The 20,710-nt window shown below is 44.2% G+C and overlaps 1 protein-coding gene across 20 annotated transcripts in view; it reads left to right on the forward strand.

Moving 5' to 3' along the window:
- ADGRL3 (adhesion G protein-coupled receptor L3) overlaps window positions 1–20,710 on the forward strand; it is a 1,214,649-nt gene that overhangs the window by 715,209 nt on the left and 478,730 nt on the right. For all 20 annotated transcript variants that reach the window (XM_069740657.1, XM_069740660.1, XM_069740665.1 and 17 more), the window contains one exon: window positions 1,935–2,143. In XM_069740657.1, coding sequence (XP_069596758.1) covers window positions 1,935–2,143 — 209 coding nt within the window. The remainder of the gene's footprint in view (window positions 1–1,934; window positions 2,144–20,710) is intronic.

Raw genomic sequence — 20,710 nt, forward strand, 5'->3', positions numbered from 1 at the left:
CCTCCAGTCAATGTTCTAGTATTGGACCTGTTTCCTCCTGGATCGTTCCTGTGGCCGCTTCTCTGCATAGCTAAGTTTCGCTTTGCTATTTTGTTTGCTGTTTTTTCTGTCCAGCTTGTCTATTTGTTTTTTCCTGCTTGCTGGAAGCTCTGGGACGCAGAGGGTGTACCTCCGTGCCGTTAGTTCGGTACAGAGGGTCTTTTTGCCCCCTTTGCGTGGTTTTTGTAGGGTTTTGTGTTGACCGCAAAGTTACCTTTCCTATCCTCGCTCTGTTCAGAAAGTCGGGCCTCACTTTGCTAAATCTATTTCATCTCTACGTTTGTCTTTTCATCTTAACTCACAGTCATTATATGTGGGGGCTGCCTTTTCCTTTGGGGTATTTCTCTGAGGCAATGTAGGCTTATTTTCTATCTTCAGGCTAGCTAGTTTCTCAGGCTGTGCCAAGTTGCATAGGGAGCGTTAGGCGCAATCCACGGCTGCCTCTAGTGTGGTTGGAGAGGATTAGGGATTGCGGTCAGCAGAGTTCCCACGTCTCAGAGCTCGTTCTATGTTTTTGGGTTATTGTCAGGTCACTGTATGTGCTCTGACCTCTATGTCCATTGTGGTACTGGACTACCTTATCAGAACTGGTCGGCTTATAGTCGAGTATATACGGTATCTAATTGGGACTTGTGGCTGCACTCAAATATTAGGCCTAACTATTTTTAAGTGGAAATCTGGCCTTCTGATTTGCCACTGAAACACAATTTTCTCACAAAAGATTTAGAGCAGCAAATGGGGCCTCCTGAGACTGCCACACAGTTTTTGCACAATCTGGTTCAATGCTGGAAGATCGATTTCACACAGGATAGGATCCTATCTAGCTAACTGACAAGTCCACTTGCAGTGTCTTCTTGTCATTGTGACCCTGGTGCCAGCAAAACAAGATGTCTGCTTTTTATATGGCCAGGAACATGTGACTTTGGCAGCCAGTCACAGTAGACCTTGTGTCATGGCATTGTGGTTAGTTTCTGTGCCGTGATTGGCTAACAGTCCTTCTAGAAGACCTCTTTATGACCTTTCGAATGGAGGTCTATCCTCTTCAGTTCTGATTCCTCCTTTTGTCTTGGATGCATTGATAGCCAGAATTTCATCTTTAGACCACGTGGTCACACCAGATTATGGTGATGATATTAAAAGTGTGTGTAAATTTTTTCAAAATTTACATATTAGTAACATGTCTATTGATCCAGTGATTTCCATAATAACTCAAGCTGTCATTGATGTAAGAGGGGGCTATACACGTTATTTATTAATGGGATATGTAAACTTTTGATCAGGGTAATTTGGATGTTTTGGGTTGTCATTATGATTTAAAAAGAGAAAACCCAGTACTTTGACAATAAATGGCTTCACCCAACCACTAACCATGAGTGGAGAAAAAGTTTTGGTGTTATCATTCATATTCTCTGAAATAAGGCTAAGAAAGCAAAAATATTTGTAAACTTTTGAGCACAACTGTACACATATTTACACACACACACACACACACACACACACACACACACGTACACACATACTTACACACACTTGCGCACACACATACACATACTTACATAGTAAGTACACACGTACTCACACACTACACACACACTTGCACACATACACACACACATACAAATACTTACACACATATACACACACACTCACACACATATACATACACATGTAGAGAGAGAATATGAGAAATATAGAAGTTATCGGGAAACCAACAACATGTTATCCACAACATAAAAAGATACCATATTTTTTTACATCTGAAAAATTGAACCAAGATTCTGAACATGTGACAATCACTTTATTAAACTAGGCAGACTAGGAAAATCATCTGAGTTATTAAGTACCAATTTAATGTCTGCAGTTTAACTATTGTATTTTTATTTTTTAATTTCTAGGCGAGATAAGAGTTGCATTTGTTTTGTACAATAACCTGGGGCGCTACCTGTCCACAGAGAATGCCAGCATAAAATTGGGAATTGAAGCTTTGACCACAAATCATACAGTTGTCGTGAATTCTCCTATCATTACTGCTGCAGTATATAAAGAATCAACCAGCAAGTTATATTTAACTGAACCAGTGATGTTTACTGTTAAACACATTAAGGTGAGTGGTTTTATTTTTCCATGAGAAAAAAATGTGCATGTCAAATGAAAATGATTGCATTTAAGTAATTAGTAAAATAATGTCTTACCAAAGCAATAACATGACTGGCATGATTTAACTATGGCTAAATGAACCAAGTCTTGATAGAAAATGAAGTTTGGGGTATGGGAGACCACAAACTACGGACCCCAAATATCTTCATAATCCTAAATTAACTAGGATTGAAGAACATTATAAATATTCAGACTCCAGTTTAACCCACTAAATTAATTACATTAATCTAGAACCTTAAATTGATTCATACTGCAATCTGTTAAATAAATCCAGACCTCAGACCACACAGCTATATTAGTACTGGCCCCGACTCCTAAATATAGTTATACTGCAGATCAAGTTTAAGTAAATTCATGAATCTTGGGCCTGAATTAAGTTAGATACAGTACCCTTAAATAAGACCCCTGACACCCATATCAATTAGACCTCTAAATTAATTCAGATATAACACTAGTCTCTTAATTTAAAGGTTAATCAGTCAGTAGGATCAATGCTCTAAGCGGTCTTTATACAGGCATAGAGGTCATAGGAAGCTGAATAAAATGATACCTTGATATCTGTGATCTGATGTCTTATTCCAGAGAAATCCACATTTTTCTTATATGTAAATGAGCTGTTCAGAACTATGAGCCAAAGAAGGGAAAACTGCAACACTCCAGCAAATGTTACAGATCATAAAACATCTACTTTAATGATCAAATACAATAAGAAACAGTGACATTTCATCTCCACATGAGTCCCTATTAATCTGACAATAGCAGTACATGGCCAAGTATGTAAGGTACCACTCAGTCACATGTTCATTTAATTATTTAAATAACCAACACATTAGCATATGTGCATAAGTACCGCAATCCAGTCTACACAATAAGATCACTTTCATTAATTCAGAAATATACACAAGAGCAACATTAAAAAAATCTTATAGATTCCAGAAATAGCTCTTGGCATCCAACCTTCTGACTTCGGGCCCCGCTACTAAGCTGCTGCTGCTGCCTCCCTTCGTGTACCTGGTTACTCAGCAACATGTGATCTAATCACTTGTATGTTACGGTCATGTGATTAGATCATGTGACTGTGGTACCGCTGAAGGATTGTCTTTGTTTACTTATTGTTGGGTCACCAGGAACATGAAGGGAGCTAGCAGCTGCACAATAACGGTTACACACATGTGCAGATCTGAAGATTGGACGTTATTTCTGTTGAGTATTATGTATATTAATGAATGTGGAATTGATATTGGATCTTATGGTATGCTGGGATATGTTAGGAGACCATCAAGCTGGCATAGGGATACATATAGGACATAGAATAGGTGAGATGTAGCAAGACCAAGAAAGTTAAGGTATTTGAATTTGTGATGCGACCCGGTATTAGAGCTGAGCGGTGTAACAAATGATAACAGGCTCCCAGCAAAGAAGACTTTAAATGTACAGCATAGAGCATAAAGAAAGCACAGCACTCACCAATGGGATCAAACATTTATAGTTCTTTATTCCTAACTTCGGGACATGGACAGGTTACGCAGGATTGCAGAGGAATGTGGGGAGAGAAAGTGACAGGACGACCGTTTCTCATTAGTCCAATGCTTCTACGGGTCCAGGTGCGCAGGGGTCAGACTGTACAATGAGTATTCTCCTCCACAGAAAATAGAAAAAAATTGGAGCCCGGCTCAACAGGACTGGGTTTTCCTTTTCTTTTTCTTTTTCAAAAGAAAATATGGTGCATACAAAAGAAAAATGTACATGGTCGGCATGACCCAGTCAACGCGTTTCAACTGCACTAGGCTGTCTTACTCATGACATTACTTCTTCTGCTCATGTCTGAGATTCCAAGGCCCCTCTGCTTGTCTCTGGACTGCCCACCCCTCCATCTGCCCCTGTTCTGTGAGTGACGGGTCACTGCTGGAATTTCAAACAGAGGATGCAGGACAGTCACAGCCAGAGGCAGGCAGAAGAGCAGGAAATCAGACATGGAGGAGATTTCCCAGTGGACAGTCCAGCCCCTGAGCACCAAAATATAATTAGCATAACATTTCTAATGGTGACTAAAGAAGAACCACAAAGCGGATTTCTTCACTAGAGGTGTCAATGTAATCAGTATTACAGCACCAGTACAGCCATGTCTTTACTTTGCATTAAAAAATCGTGCTGCCAAGTTCTCTTTAAAGTGCTGTTCTCATGCTCCTTTCTTCAGTAGCACTTTGCAATTTTACCGTATATACTCAAGTATAAGCCAACCCGAGTATAAGCTGAGACCCCTAATTTTGCCACAAAAACACTGGGAAAACGTAATGACTCAAGTATAAGCCTAGGGTGGGAAATACAGCAGCTACTTTAAATTAAAAAAATTAAAATAGATACCAATAGAAGTAAAATTAATTGAGACATCAGTAGGTTAAGTGTTTTTGAATATCCATATTGAATCAGGAGCCCCATATAATGCTGCATACAGTTCATGATGGGCCCCATAAGATGCTCCATAATAAAATATGCCCCATGTAATGCTCCATAAAGTTTATGATAGGCCCCATAAGATGCAGAGCACCAAGCTGGTGTAGTGAGATCCATCAAAGGCCTTTCACCCAGCTAACCAGTTTCTTATTTGCACTGTTTAGGGGCAAGATTCATGAAACAGTTGTATGCACATAGGGGGCTTTTTTTTTTTTTTTTGTCGATTTTCGCTTGGCTTTATACCCCAAGTCATTGGCCAAGGCTCTTTAACCCCATTCTCATGTCATGACATACTATTACATCATGAATGGGATGGACTTCACACGAACTGATTAACTATTATGGTATCACGTTAAGGGTTTCCTTTGTCGATAGACATGGAGAGTGATCAGTGATGACTGCTGAAATGGACAGTAACCTATCACTGCTCATCACATGATCTACCACTGTCACAGGCTGATCTTATCCAGCATCACTGATTAGCGATATTACCTTTCCCCAAATTTTTCTGGAGTGTTTTTTTTTTAAACAAAATAATAAAAACAAATAGTAGCTTAAGTTAGTATAGTTTGATTAGAAGTACCAATTTCACTTCTACAAACCTTGGAGCCAGTTAACCTCTTCACCCCGAAGGCCAAATTTTCCAATTCTGACCAGTAACATAGTAACATAGTAACATAGTTAGTAAGGCCGAAAAAAGACAATTTGTCCATCCAATTCAGCCTATATTCCATCATAATAAATCCCCAGATCTACGTCCTTCTACAGAACCTAATTGTATGATACAATATTGTTCTGTTCCAGGAAGACATCCAGGCCTCTCTTGAACCCCTCGACTGAGTTCGCCATCACCACCTCCTCAGGCAAGCAATTCCAGATTCTCACTGCCCTAACAGTATGTTGGTGGAAAAACCTTCTCTCCTCCAGACGCAAAGAATGCCCCCTTGTGCCCGTCACCTTCCTTGGTATAAACAGATCCTCAGCGAGATATTTGTATTGTCCCCTTATATACTTATACATGGTTATTAGATCGCCCCTCAGTCGTCTTTTTTCTAGACTAAATAATCCCAATTTCGCTAATCTATCTGGGTATTGTAGTTCTCCCATCCCCTTTATTAATTTTGTTGCCCTCCTTTGTACTCTCTCTAGTTCCATTATATCCTTCCTGAGCACCGGTGCCCAAAACTGGACACAGTACTCCATGTGCGGTCTAACTAGGGATTTGTACAGAGGCAGTATAATGCTCTCATCATGTGTATCCAGACCTCTTTTAATGCACCCCATGATCCTGTTTGCCTTGGCAGCTGCTGCCTGGCACTGGCTGCTCCAGGTAAGTTTATCATTAACTAGGATCCCCAAGTCCTTCTCCCTGTCAGATTTACCCAGTGGTTTCCCATTCAGTGTGTAATGGTGTCACTTTTTGAGGTGATAACTCTGGAACCCTTCAACGTATCCCAGTGATTCTGATACTTATTTTTCTTGACACATTGTACATTATGGTAGTCAAAAATTTAGGTCAGTATTTTTTGCATTTATTTGTGAAAATATTAGAAATTTGGAAAAAATGTTTAAAATTTTGCAATTTTCAAACTTTTTAATTTTAATGTCCTTAAAACAGAGTTATGTCACAGAATATAGTTAATAAATAACATCTACCACATGTCTACTTTACAGCAACATCATTTTTTAAACATATTTTTTTGTTAGAAAGTTAGAAGGGTAAAAAGTTAATCAACAATTTCTAATTATTCTAACAAAATTTACAAAACCATTTTTAAGGACAACATCATGTTTGAAGTGACGTTGAGAGATCTATGTGACAGAAAATATGCAAAAGTGACACCATTTTAAAAACTGTACCCCTCAATGTACTCAAAAACACAGTCAAGAAGCTTATTAACCCTTTAGGGCTTCACATGAATTCAAACAATATGGAGGAAAAAATGAAAATATTGAAATTACCCAGAAAAATGTTGCTTTAGCCCTAAAATTTTCATTTTCACAAGGGTAACAGGAGAAAATTAACCTCAAAATTTGTTGTGCAATTTCTCCTGAGTACACAGATACCCTATATGTGGTAGAAAACCACTGGTCGCACAGCAGGGCTCGGAAGGAAAGGAGCACCATTAACTTTTGAAGCGCAAAATTGTCTGGAACAGATGGCAAATGCCATGCCTCGTTTGGAGAGCCCCTGATGTGTTTAAACAGTGGAAACCAAGCACAAGTTACCCCATTTTGGAAATTACACCCCTCAAGGAATTTATCTCTAGGTGTGGTAAACACTTTTAACCGACAATTGCTTCACAGAATTTGATAACGTTGACCTGTGAAAATGAAAAAAAAATTTTTTCCCACAAAAATGTTGCTGTAGCCCCATATTTTTCATTTTCACAAGGGTAAAAGGAGTGCACAGACTCCAAAATTTGTTATGCAATTTCTTATGAATACGCCAATAGTCCATGTTGACACCACAGATGTGTCACAGAACGTTATACCATTGGGCGGCGAGGAAAAAATAATTACATTATTAGCACAAAAATGTTGTTTTAGCCCCAGATCTTACATTTTTTACAGTGGGAAATAGGTAAAAATAGCACCAAAATTATTCACATAATTTCTGTCAAATGTGGCAATACCCCATATGTGGCTAGACAGTACTAGTTAGGCTGGATTCACACTGCGTTCCCCCTGTCCGTTAGACGGTCTATGTTACGGCATAACGCGGTGTAACGTAGTCCGCTAGCGCCGCCATTGACTCCAATGTCGGACGCATCGCTAGCGCATGCCCACAATGGGCGTGCGCTAGCCATGTGCTGTCATTGAGTGACGGACCCTGAGACGCGGGCTGCAGCGTTTCCGGGTCCGTCACTGCTAGCGCAGATAGAGCTAGCAGATGCTCTATCTGCGCTAGCGATGTGCCAAAGTCGGCACTTGCGTTACAGCAGCCCGTTTAACGTATGTGTTGAACAGGCTGCTGTAACGCAGTGTGAACCCAGCCTTAGCCACATGGCAGGACTCGGGCAGGAAGGAATGCTCTTTGACTCTTGGAGCCCAGATTTTCCTAGAATAGTTTGCGGACTCCATATAGAAAACCCCTAAGTTCCATAATAGCAGAATTCCCCCTCAAGTGACTCCATTTTGGAATTTACACCATGTTAGGGCTAGCGGAACGCACCAAATAATAAGACAGATAGAGTATGGTGCGTTCGCAGCCCGAGGCCCACCGTGCAGAGATGGAACCTGCTGCCAAGTAATGACGGACTATATGGCGGTACAAAGTGAATACACACATGGGCTAACCTCACCCTGTGTGAAGGAAGCGAACCCTGTTACGTCACAGGGCCGCGGTACCGCACCAAGAGCGCAAGCAACGAGTCTCAGAACTCAATCCCAAGACACAGGATTTGAGTACATAGACCTCATGCGCTCGACACCGCTACTGAGGTGTCAGAGTGACAGCAATAGAAGCACGAGAGTGCATGCAGTGCCGCACTGGCGAACGCCACTAACCACCCAGGCTTGGGTCAGGAAAGCGCTGCGAAAGCACAAGGCGGGCGGTCACAGCAATAAGACGCTGTATTGTGTGTTAACATGCTGATGGCTAAGTCGGGCGCTAGATAGCAAACATACACCTTCCGCGAACAGTCATCCAATAGGGAGGGTTATTTAAAGAGCGACTTTCACTCACAACACACACACATTTACAAATGTACACTAGCGCATGGCCGTGCGGTCATGCGCAGCTTATATAGTTGCAGCACGTTCAGGACCTTCCAATAAAGGACCAATGGGAAGCTGCTACCAAAGTTTTGCCCTTTCAGGACCTTCCTGGAGGACCAATGGGATGTGCTGCAGTACCTGAGCATGTGACCCTCGATCTCCAATGGGAGATCTTGCCCTGGGCATGCTCAGAAAGAGAAAAGCAGGACTTAGCCCCAAAAGCATCTGCTCGCCGCTGCCCAACACTGACTTCAATGGCAGAAGCAGGAAAAGCAGCAGTAACTCTTTGTACAGAGTGAGACTGAGCAAGACGCTGCGACCGACGTCTCTGCTGAGCAGACTCCACTGCGGCTGGATAAGAATGGGAGACCGCAGCGGAGATGGCTCGAGATTCCCCTTGTGCAGAAGCGGGAACTCGACACCTAACATTACCCCCCTCCTAGGATCCCCCCCCCTCCTTGGGCCTCGCTACGCTCCAAGGCAGTAATGAGCTGTGGGGCCCGAATGTTTTCAGCAGGCTCCCAGGACCTGTCCTCTGGGCCATAACCCTTCCAATCCACCAGATAGAACTTTTTGCCACGTACCACCTTGCACCCCAAAATAGCGTTCACCTCGTAATCGTCCGTAGACGAACCCGATGTCCCGGCAGATGACTCGGAAAACCGGGACATGTATACGGGTTTCAAGAGGGACACATGAAAGGTGTCGGTGATATCCAAGCGTGGAGGAAGGGCCAGACGGTAGACCACAGGGTTAACCTGTTCAAGGACCTTGAAGGGACCCAAGTAGCGAGGTGCAAACTTAGTGGACTCAACACGCAGCCTGATGTTACGGGCGGAGAGCCACACTAAGTCGCCAGGAGCAAAGGTCGGAACGGGACGCCGATGAGCATCGGCGGAGGATCTCATTCTCTCCTTGGAGGCCCGAATGGCATCCTGAGTGCGGTCCCAAATGTCCCGTGCCTCCACAGCCCAGTCTGCCACCCTGGAGTCAGCAGAAGACACAGGCATGGGCACAGGGACACGCGGATGCTGGCCGTAATTTAGGAGGAATTGAGTCTGACCGGTGGAGTCGGCTACGGCGTTGTTAAGCGCAAACTCTGCCCACGGTAGCAAGGATGCCCAGTCATCCTGCCTGGCAGAAACAAAATGTCGTAAATATGTGACCAAGGTCTGGTTGGCCCTCTCTACCAACCCATTCGTCTCAGGATGATATGCCGAAGAGAGATTCAATTCAATACTGAGTAGACGACAAAGCTCTCTCCAGAATCGAGACGCAAACTGGGGACCCCGGTCACTAACAATTTTGTCTGGCATACCGTGTAGGCGAAAGATATGTTTGATGAACAAGACAGCCAACGCCCGTGCAGAAGGTAGCCGTGGAAGAGGCACCAAGTGCACCATTTTGGAAAAATGGTCGGTGATCACCCAGATAATGGTGCAGTTACGAGACTTGGGTAAGCCCACCACAAAGTCCATCCCGACCATCTCCCAGGGCCTGTCCGCCACCGGCAGAGGGTAAAGCAAACCAGCTGGCCGTTGCCGAGGGGACTTGTTCTTGGCGCAAGAGACACACCACCGAACATATTCTGCGACATCACGAGCCATATGCGGCCACTAGTATGTTCTCGCCAGTAACTCAGATGCGCTTTTGGAACCAAAATGTCCACCCACCCTGGACAAGTGTGCCCAAGAGAGAACCTCCGGTCGCAAACTGGATGGTACAAAAGTCTTGCCCGGAGGCACAGACTCTAGCAAAACCGGGGCCACAGTTCTCAAGCTCTCGGTGGGGACAATAAGCCGAGGCTCCTCTTCCTCCTCCGCAGATGACACAACGGAGCGAGAGAGAGCGTCAGCCTGAATGTTCTTCTCCCCAGAAAGAAAATGGAGGGTGAAATGAAACCGGGAGAAGAATAAGGACCATCTGGCCTGGCGAGAATTCAACCTCTGGGCTGTCTGCAGGTACACCAAATTTTTATGGTCTGTGAAGACTTGGAAGGGAAAACGTGCTCCCTCCAAGAGATGTCTCCACTCCGAGAAAGCCAACTTCATGGCTAGCAACTCCCTGTCCCCGATGGAATAATTCCTCTCTGCTGGTGAGAAGGTCTTAGAAAAGAAGAAGCAAGGATGCTTCCGACCTTGAGCATCCTTTTGGAAGAGGACTGCTCCAGCACCAACAGAAGAGGCATCCACCTCCATGATAAATGGCTTATCAACATCGGGGCGATGTAGGATGGGAGCGCTAGCGAAGTGTGACTTTATGGAGTTAAAGGCCTTGGAGACCTCCTCAGACCACAATTTGGGATTTGCCCCCTTCTTGGTGAGGGCAACCAAGGGAGCTACCAAAGTTGAGAAGTGCGGAATGAACTGGCGATAATAATGAACCCCATAAAGCGCTGCACCGCTTTAAGAGAATGGGGTTCCTGCCAGTCCATCACAGCCTGTAGTTTGGCAGGATCCATAGCCAATCCCTGGGCAGATATGATGTAGCCTAGGAAAGGTAAGGACTCCTGCTCGATCATACACTTCTCCAACTTGGCATAGAGGGAGTTTGTCCGTAGGAGGTCGAAGACTTTGTAAACATCTCTCCGGTGGGAGTCAATATCTGGAGAGTAGATGAGAATATCATCCAGATAGACTACAACCGAGGTGGAAAGCATATCCTGGAAGATGTCGTTCACAAAGTCTTGGAAAACGGCTGGGGCATTACAGAGCCCGAAGGGCATCACCAGATATTCATAGTTCCCATCCCTGGTGTTAAAAGCCGTCTTCCATTCGTCCCCCTCACGGATGCGAATCAGGTTGTAAGCACCCAGCAGATCTAATTTAGTAAATACCCTTGCTCCCCGAAGCCTATCGAAGAGCTCAGATATCAAGGGCAAAGGATACTTATTCTTAACGGTGATGGCGTTAAGACCCCTGTAGTCTATGCATGGACGCAATTCTCCATTCTTCTTCTGCACGAAGAAGAACGCTGCCCCAGCAGGTGACACTGACTTCCTAATGAATCCTCTTGCCAGATTTTCCTGGATGTACTGCGACATTGCTTCCGTCTCCGGGAGAGATAACGGATAGACTCGATCCCGGGGAGGCTCAGCACCAGGCAAGAGATCAATAGGACAGTCATAGGGGCGATGGGGCGGAAGGATCTCCGCCGCCTTTTTGGAGAACACGTCTGCATAAGACCAATACTGCTTGGGGAGAGAGGATAGATCTGCGGGTACCTCTGTAGTAGCAACCTGAACGCACTCCCTCTGACACCTACCCCCACAAGATTCGCCCCATCCCAGAATTCTGCCTGAGGACCACTCGATATGAGGAGAGTGGTACCGTAGCCAAGGTATTCCCAACAGGAACTCATCAATTCCCTCAGGAATGACGAGCAGAGATATAATCTCCTGATGAGATGGCGACATGGACAGAGTAAAAGGGATGGTCTGGTGTTTTATCTGTGAGGGCAGTGTCGACCCATTCACCACTCGTACCGTTACTGGTTGAGCTAGCATAACCAGGGGTATTGCGTGACGTTGGGCGAAGGCAGAAGACATAAAATTGCCCTCCGCCCCAGAATCCACGCAGAGCTCTACCGAGTGGGAGAATGAGCCTATAATAATTGTCCCCTTAAAGGACAATTTAGAGGCAAACGTCGCCGTGTCTAGTGTACCTCCACCTACTACCACTAGACGCTGACGTTTCCTTGACCGCTGAGGACATCTGGTGGCTAGATGTCCTGACTGCTGGCAAACATGACAGACCTTGAGTGCACAAGCGGTCCAGGACTTAGATCCCGCTTGTGACACTTCCATGGCCTCATGTGACTCAGGAACCAGGACCGGAGATTCCAGAGGTTTGGCGAAGGTAGGAGCCAGCCGAAACCTCTGCCTACACTGGGCTCGCTCTAACCTCCGCTCGTTAAAACGGAGGTCAATTCGAGTGGAGACAGTTATTAACTCCTCCAGTGTGGCAGGAATCTCCCTAGTGGCCAGAGCGTCCTTAACGTGATCAGCCAGGCCCCTCCAAAATATGGGGATAAGGGCTTTATCCGACCAGTCCAGCTCAGAAGCTAAAGTGCGGAATTGGACGGCAAAATGACTGACCAAGGACTCACCCTGAGTTAATGCCAGCAGTTGGAGCGCAGTATCATGGGTGACTTGAGGTCCTAAAAAGACCTGTTTCAGAGTGCTCAGGAACAGCGGAGCACTCTGCACCACATGATCGCCACGCTCCCACAGCGGCTTAGCCCATTCCAACGCCCTGTCCGACAAGAGAGACACTATAAATCCCACCTTAGCCCGCTCTGTGGGAAAACGTGCAGCCAGGAGCTCGAGGTGAATAGAGCACTGACTCATGAATCCCCTACAAAATTTGCTATCACCAGAAAATTTTTCTGGCAGCGGGAGGCGAGATAATGTCGGAACAGGGGTGGCAATGGACAAGGTTGCTGCAGCCACGCTAGCAGCCTGTACAGCAACTGCGGTAACATCCACAGCTGAGGTTGAGCTCTCGAGAGCCGCCAACCTACCCTCCAGCTGCTGGATATACCGCAAGGATTGCTGTTTGTCCGTCATTACTAGCCAGACCCTGGCGCTAGTGTAATGTTAGGGCTAGCGGAACGCACCAAATAATAAGACAGATAGAGTATGGTGCGTTCGCAGCCCGGGGTCCACCGTGCAGAGATGGAACCTGCTGCCAAGTAATGATGGACTATATGGCGGTACAAAGTGAATACACACATGGGCTAACCTCACCCTGTGTGAAGGAAGCGAACCCTGTTACGTCACAGGGCAACGGTACCGCACCAAGAGCGCAAGCAACGAGTCTCAGAACTCAATCCCAAGACACAGGATTTGAGTACATAGACCTCATGCGCTCCACACCGCTACTGAGGTGTCAGAGTGACAGCAATAGAAGCACGAGAGTGCATGCAGTGCCGCACTGGCGAACGCCACTAACCACCCAGGCTTGGGTCAGGAAAGCGCTGCGAAAGCACAAGGCGCCGCACTGGCGGTCACAGCATTAAGACGCTGTATTGTGTGTTTACGTGCTGATGGCTAAGTCGGGTGCTAGATAACAAACATACACCTTCCGCGAACAGTCATCCAATAGGGAGGGTTATTTAAAGAGCGACTTTCACTCACAACACACACACATTTACAAATGTACACTAGCGCATGGCCGTGCGGTCATGCGCAGCTTATATAGTTGCAGCACGTTCAGGACCTTCCAATAAAGGACCAATGGGAAGCTGCTACCAAAGTTTTGCCCTTTCAGGACCTTCCTGGAGGACCAATGGGATGTGCTGCAGTACCTGAGCATGTGACCCTCGATCTCCAATGGGAGATCTTGCCCTGGGCATGCTCAGAAAGAGAAAAGCAGGACTTAGCCCCAAAAGCATCTGCTCGCCGCTGCCCAACACTGACTTCAATGGCAGAAGCAGGAAAAGCAGCAGTAACTCTTTGTACAGAGTGAGACTGAGCAAGACGCTGGGACCAACGTCTCTGCTGAGCAGACACCACTGCGGTTGGATAAGAATGGGAGACCGCAGCGGAGATGGCTCGAGATTCCCCTTGTGCAGAAGCGGGAACTCGACACCTAACACACCTCTCTTGGAATTTAACTACAGGTATAGTGACGATTTTGACTCCATGGGTGCTTTCAAGAAACAAACAGCAACACTACATTGTAGTGCCCGTACATTATGCCCAGCTTGTGCTTCTGGAGACATGCACCCACTAAATTAAGAGGACTCTCATCGCCACAGTACTGACAAACAAGTGAACGCTAAATGTGGTTTAGGTACACCGTGGGGCTCAGAAGGGAGGGGGCATTTGGATTTGGGAGCGCAGAATTTTCTGGATTTCTTTTTGGGGGGTGAGGAGACATAGCACTTTTCCAGAGCCTTTGTGCTACCAGAAATGAGGAAGCCTCCTATATTTTTTAGTTTTATAGACATAGCAAAGGCCGCCATTAGAAAAAACATATTCTTTGCACAAGCAATAATATGCAATGGGCAATTAAAAAGATGATCATGCTTACTAAATATTAAGAGATTTTAGGATACCTATACCGATTCATGTGTCTACGAGTTTAACATACCGTGCAAAGGTAAAGGGAATAGCAGAAAAAGTGCTGTGTAGATAATGTGCAAAAACAGCATCTGAACATACCACTCTAGCACAACCAATACCAAGATGTCAGTTTGTGAATAATACCAAATTGAGGTGTCCACCCGTATCACTGCAAAAAATTCGGCTTCATCAGGGGAAAAATGCTACAAAAGCTTTTGACTTATTCTCGTTATATATCGTTATTAATAACCTTAAACGATTTAAGCTGCAGAGTCGGCAGTCCCTGATATACGTGTCTATAACGCGTGTCCATAACGTGCGCCCGCAGGTAGGCTTACGCACGGTATGACCATGTAATTGTCTAACAGCACAAGGGCTTCACAAAAATGGTGAATTCATGATCACGCATCCCTGCATGCGCAACAGTACTTGGTTGTCGGATCATGATTCAACAATTTATGGCGCACAGAAATATAAATTAAAAGATGGCGATTATCACAGCAAGCGCTTGCGTCCCATTAGTTCTTAATTGCCATGTAAAGGAAAAAAGGTTAGAAAAGTGTAAGTTGTTGAAATGGTATAGTTTGACCACTAGATGGCAGTGGTGGTTTTAAAATACTAAATTATAACCTCAAAGAAGAGAAATAATCCAGCAAATATATTCAGATTTGCTATTGCTTATACCAAAATAAGCATTTTGCTAGTTAACAAAAAACTGAAAAAAAAAGTAATGATACACACTACTTGAAAATGTGACCCAGCGTAAGGAGTGTACATAGAAAAACACAACAATTAAAAATCAAAGTGAAAGAGAACAAAAATCTTCAATCTTCGAAAGCTATTGTTCAAAACCCAATGTCCCATCAGTTGTCCTGTGGAGTGGTAATATAGAAAGAAACTTAAAAAAAGCAAATACCATGACAAATTATATTGTGAGTATACAATTAACGGTGGATGCATCCTTCTATCCGAAGCCCGGATGAGCGGCACCTGTGCAGTGTAGCGGCGGAGTCAGCGGACGGAGTCATCTTCAACAAAATGGCACCAGATATTGTGGGATGCGCATTCGTTTACTCTGGCACCATTTTATTGAAGAATTGTACTACAAGGTCAACATAGCAGTGTGGACATTGCTTCAGAAGTGCAATTTACAGTACAAAAGGAACAGAACTATTACATTTTATGTCTAATACAGAAAGATAGGCATTGTTTACAAAAAAATACTAAAGATTTTACAAAGGGGACAAAACAATACAGCATATACAATTACATAATATAAAAGGATCAGCAAAGAAACTTACTAAATCTGGTCATTGAAGTGGCTTCAGATTTATGGAAGGAAGCGCTCCTAGTGACAACGTCAGTAAACATGGATCAAGCATACATGGTGATGTATCTACTGGCATTCAACACAGATCAAAATTTGCCTTGTCTTTTTATCAGCTACTAAGATGCACCCACACACCTCCCCTTGATGACCTAATGTGGGGCTGTTTGTGGGATGTTCTCAGCCCTTCAGTATTTCATGAAATCCCCAACATTCACCATATCTTTTGCTCCTGATGCTCACAGGCGTTCAATATTTACATCATATTTTTTTATTGTGATTTTGCCTATAGATTAAAAAGGAAACATGGCGTGGCTGTTGTCAGCTATCTTGCCACTATTAATTTAGGGCTGATTGGCATGTCTCACAGTTATGAAAAAATATTCATATTCTTCTGCTTTTAGTTCTGAAGTTGAAAATGTATAACCCCTCAATATCTGATTTACACAAACCCCAATATTCATAACTTGCCACCGAAGGAATATATGCGAGGTGGGTTACTCTTTACTTGGTATTCACTGTGGCATATATTTTAAATGGGCAGCACGGTGGCGCAGTGGTTAGCACAGCAGCCTTGCAGCACTGGAGTCCTGGGTTCAAGCCCCACTAAGGACAACATCTGCAAAGAGTTTGTATGTTCTCTCCGTGTTTGCGTGGGTTTCCTCTGGGTACTCCGGTTTCCTCCCACATTCCAAAGACATACTGATAGGGAATTTAGATTGTGAGCCCCAACGGGGACAGCGACGATAATGTGTGCAACCTGTAAAGCGCTGCGGAATATGTTAGCGCTATATAAAAATAAAGATTATTATTATTATTATTAGACAAAGATAACACAAGTAAACACAAAATGCAGTTTTTAAATGAGGGTCTTTACTATTAAGGGAAAAGGAAATCCAAACCTACAGGGCCCTGTGTGAAAAAGTGATTGCCCCAACACCCTTTAACCCCTTAATCCCATGTGACGTACTATCCCGTCCAGGTGACCTGGGACTTAATTCCCAATGACGGGATAGTACGTCATATGAGATCGGCCGCGCTCACGGGGGGAGCGCGGCCGATCGCGGCCGGGTGTCAGCTGACTATCGCAGCTGACATCCGCCACTATGTGCCAGGAGCTGTCACGGACCGCTCCCGGCACATTAACCCCCGGCACACCGCGATCAAACATGATCGCGATGTGCCGGCAGTACAGGGAAGCATCGCGCAGGGAGGGGGCTCCCTGCGTGCTTCCCTGAGACGATCGGTACACGGTGATGTGCTCACCTTGTACCGAACGTCTTCTCCCTGCAGGCCCCGGATCCAAAATGGCCGCGGGGCTGCATCCGGGTCCTGCAGGGAGTACTTCCGGGTCGCCTGCAGGTGCTGGTAAGCCTGCAGCGATGTCAGTGAGATCGCCGATCTTACAGAGTGCTGTGCAAACTGTAAGATCGGCGATCTGTGATGTCCCCCTTGGGACAAAGTAAAAAAGTAAAAAAAAAAATTTCCACATGTGTAAAAAAAAAAAAAAATTACTAAATAAATAAATTAAAAAAAAATATTATTCCCATAAATACATTTCTTTATCAAAAAACCCCCAAAAAAACAATAAATGTACACATATTTAGTATCGCCGCGTCTGTAACGACCCGACCTATAAAACGGTCCCACTAGTTAACCCCTTCAGTGAACACCGTAAGAAAAAAAAAAAAACGAGCCAAAAAACAACGCTTTATTATCATACCGCCGAACAAAAAGTGGAATAACACGCGATCAAAAACACAGATATAAATAACCATGATACCGCTGAAAACGTCATCTTGTCCCGCAAAAAACGAGCCACCACAAAGCATAATAAGCAAAAAAATAAAAAAGTTATAGTCCTGAGAATAAAGCGATGCCAAAATAATTATTTTTTCTATAAAATAGCTTTTATCGTATAAAAGCGCCAAAACATAAAAAAATGATATAAATGAGGTATCGCTGTAATCGTACTGACCCGACGAATAAAACTGCTTCATGTACTTTACCAAACGCGGAACGGTATAAACGCCTCCCCCAAAAGAAATTCATGAATAGCTGGTTTTTGGTCATTCTGCCTCACAAAAATCAGAATAAAAAGTGATCAAAAACTGTCACGTGTCCAAAAATGTTACCAATAAAAACGTCAACTCGTCCCGCAAAAAACAAGACCTCACATGACTCTGTGGACCAAAATATGGAAAAATTATAGGTCTCAAAATGTGGAGACGCAAAAACTTTTTTGCTATAAAAAAAGCGTATTTAGTTAGGGAAAAATAATAAAATTTAAAAAATGTATTTATTTCCATTTTCCCATCAGGGCTAGGGTTAGGGTTAGGGCTAGGGTTAGGGCTAGGGTTAGGGTTGGGGCTAGGGTTACGGCTAGGGTTAGGGCTAGGGTTGGGGCTAGGGTTGGGGCTAGGGTTGGGGTTAGGGTTGGGGCTAGGGTTAGGGCTAGGGTTAGGGCTAGGGTTAGGGCTAGGGATAGGGTTGGGGTTAGGGTTGGAGCTAAACTTAGGGTTAGGGTTGGGGCTAAAGTTAGGGTTAGGGTTGGGGCTAAAGTTAGGGTTAGGGTTGGGGCTAAAGTTAGGGTTAGGGTTTGGATTATATTTACGGTTGGGATTAGGGTTGGGATTAGAATTAGGGGTGTGTCAGGGTTAGGGGTGTGGTTAGGGTTACCATTGGGATTAGGATTAGGGGTGTGTTAGGGTTAGGGTTTCAGGTAGAATTGGGGAGTTTCCACTGTTCAGGCACATCAGCGGCTCTCCAAACGTGACATGGCGTCCGATCTCAATTCCAGCCAATTCTGCGTTGAAAACGTAAAACAGTGCTCCTTCCCTTCCGAGCTCTCCGGTGCACCCAAACAGGGGTTTACCCCAACATATGGGGTATCAGCATACTCAGGACAAATTGGACAACAACTTTTGGGGTCCAAGTTCTCTTGTTATCCTTGGGAAAATAAAAATGTGGGGGGCTAAAAATCATTTTTGTGGGAAAAATAAGATTTTTTTTTATTTTCACGGCTCTGCGTTGTAAACTGCAGTGAAACACTTGGGGGTTCAAAGTTCTCACAACACATCTAGATAGGTTCCTTGGGGGGTCTAGTTTCCAATATGGGGTCACTTGTGGGGGGTTTCTACTGTTTTGAGTACATCAGAGGCTCTGCAAATGCAACGTGACGCCTGCAGACCAATCCATCTAAGTCTGTATTCCAAATGGCGCTCCTTCCATTCCGAGCTCTGCCATGCGCCCAAACAGTGCTTCCCCCCCCACATATGGGGTATCAGCTTACACAGGACAAATTGGACAACAACTTTTGGGGTCCAATTTATCCTGTTACCCTTGTGAAAATACATAACTGGGGGCTAAAAAATCATTTTTGTGAAAAAAATAAGAATTTTTATTTTCACAGCTCTGCGTTATAAACTGTAGTGAAACACTTGGGGGTTCAAAGTTCTCACAACACATCTATGATAAGTTCCTTGGGGGGTCTAGTTTCCAATATGGGGTCACTTGTGGGGGGTTTCTACTGTTTGGGTACATCAGGGGCTCTGCAAATGCAACGCGACGCCTGCAGACCAATCCATTTAAGTCTGTATTCCAAATGGCGCTCCTTCCCTTCCGAGCTCTGCCATGCGCCCAAACAGTGCCTTCCCCCCACATATGGGGTATCAGCGTACACAGGACAAATTGGACAACAACTTTTGGGGTCCAATTTATCCTGTTACCCTTGTGAAAATACATAACTGGGGGCTAAAAAATCATTTTTGTGAAAAAAAAAAAGAATTTTTATTTTCACGGCTCTGCGTTATAAACTGTAGTGAAACACTTGGGGGCTCAAAGCTCTCAAAACACATCTAGATAAGTTCCTTAGGGGGTCTACTTTCCAAAATGGTGTCACTTTTGGGTGGTTTCAATGTTTAGGCACATCAGGGGCTCTCCAAACGCAACATGGCGTCCCATCTCAATTCCAGTCAATTTTGCATTGAAAAGTCAAATGGCGCTCCTTCCCTTCTGAGCTCTGCCATGCGCCCAAACAATGGTTTACCCCCACATATGGGGTATCAGCGTACTCAGGACAAATTGCACAACAACTTTTGTGGTCTAATTTCTTCTCTTACCCTTGGGAAAATAAAAAATTGGGGGCAAAAAGATCATTTTTGTGAAAAAATATGATTTTTTATTTTTACGGCTCTGCATTATAAACTTCTATGAAGCACTTGGTGGGTCAAAGTGCTCACCACACATCTAGATAAGTTCCTTAAGGGGTCTACTTTCCAAAATGGTGTCACTTGTGGGGGGCTTCAATGTTTAGGCACATCAGGGGCTCTCCAAACGCAACATGGCGTCCCATCTCAATTCCAGTCAATTTTGCATTGAAAAGTCAAATGGCGCTCCTTTCCTTCCGAGCTCTGCCATGCGCCCAAACAGTGGTTTATCCCCACATATGGGGTATCAACGTACTCAGGACAAATTGTACAACAACTTTTGGGGTCCATTTTCTCCTGTTACCCTTGGTAAAATAAACAAATTGGAGCTGAAATAAATTTTGTGTGAAAAAAAGTTAAATGTTCATTTTTATTTAAACATTCCAAAAATTCCTGTAAAACACCTGAAGGGTTAATAAACTTCTTGAATGTGGTTTTGAGCACCTTGAGGGGTGCAGTTTTTAGAATGGTGTCACACTTGGGTGTTTTCTATCATATAGACCCCTCAAAATGACTTCAAACGAGATGTGGTCCCTAAAAAAAAAATGGTGTTGCAAAAATGAGAAATTGCTGGTCAAATTTTAACCCTTATAACTCCCTAAGAAAAAAAAATTTTGGTTCCAAAATTGTGCTGATGTAAAGTAGACATGTGGGAAATGTTACTTATTAAGTATTTTGCATGACATATCTCTGTGATTTAAGGGTATAAAAATTCAAAGTTGGAAAATTGCGAAATTT

The sequence above is a fragment of the Ranitomeya imitator genome, chromosome 1 (assembly GCF_032444005.1).
Source record: "Ranitomeya imitator isolate aRanImi1 chromosome 1, aRanImi1.pri, whole genome shotgun sequence".
NCBI classification, from domain to species: domain Eukaryota; kingdom Metazoa; phylum Chordata; class Amphibia; order Anura; family Dendrobatidae; genus Ranitomeya; species Ranitomeya imitator.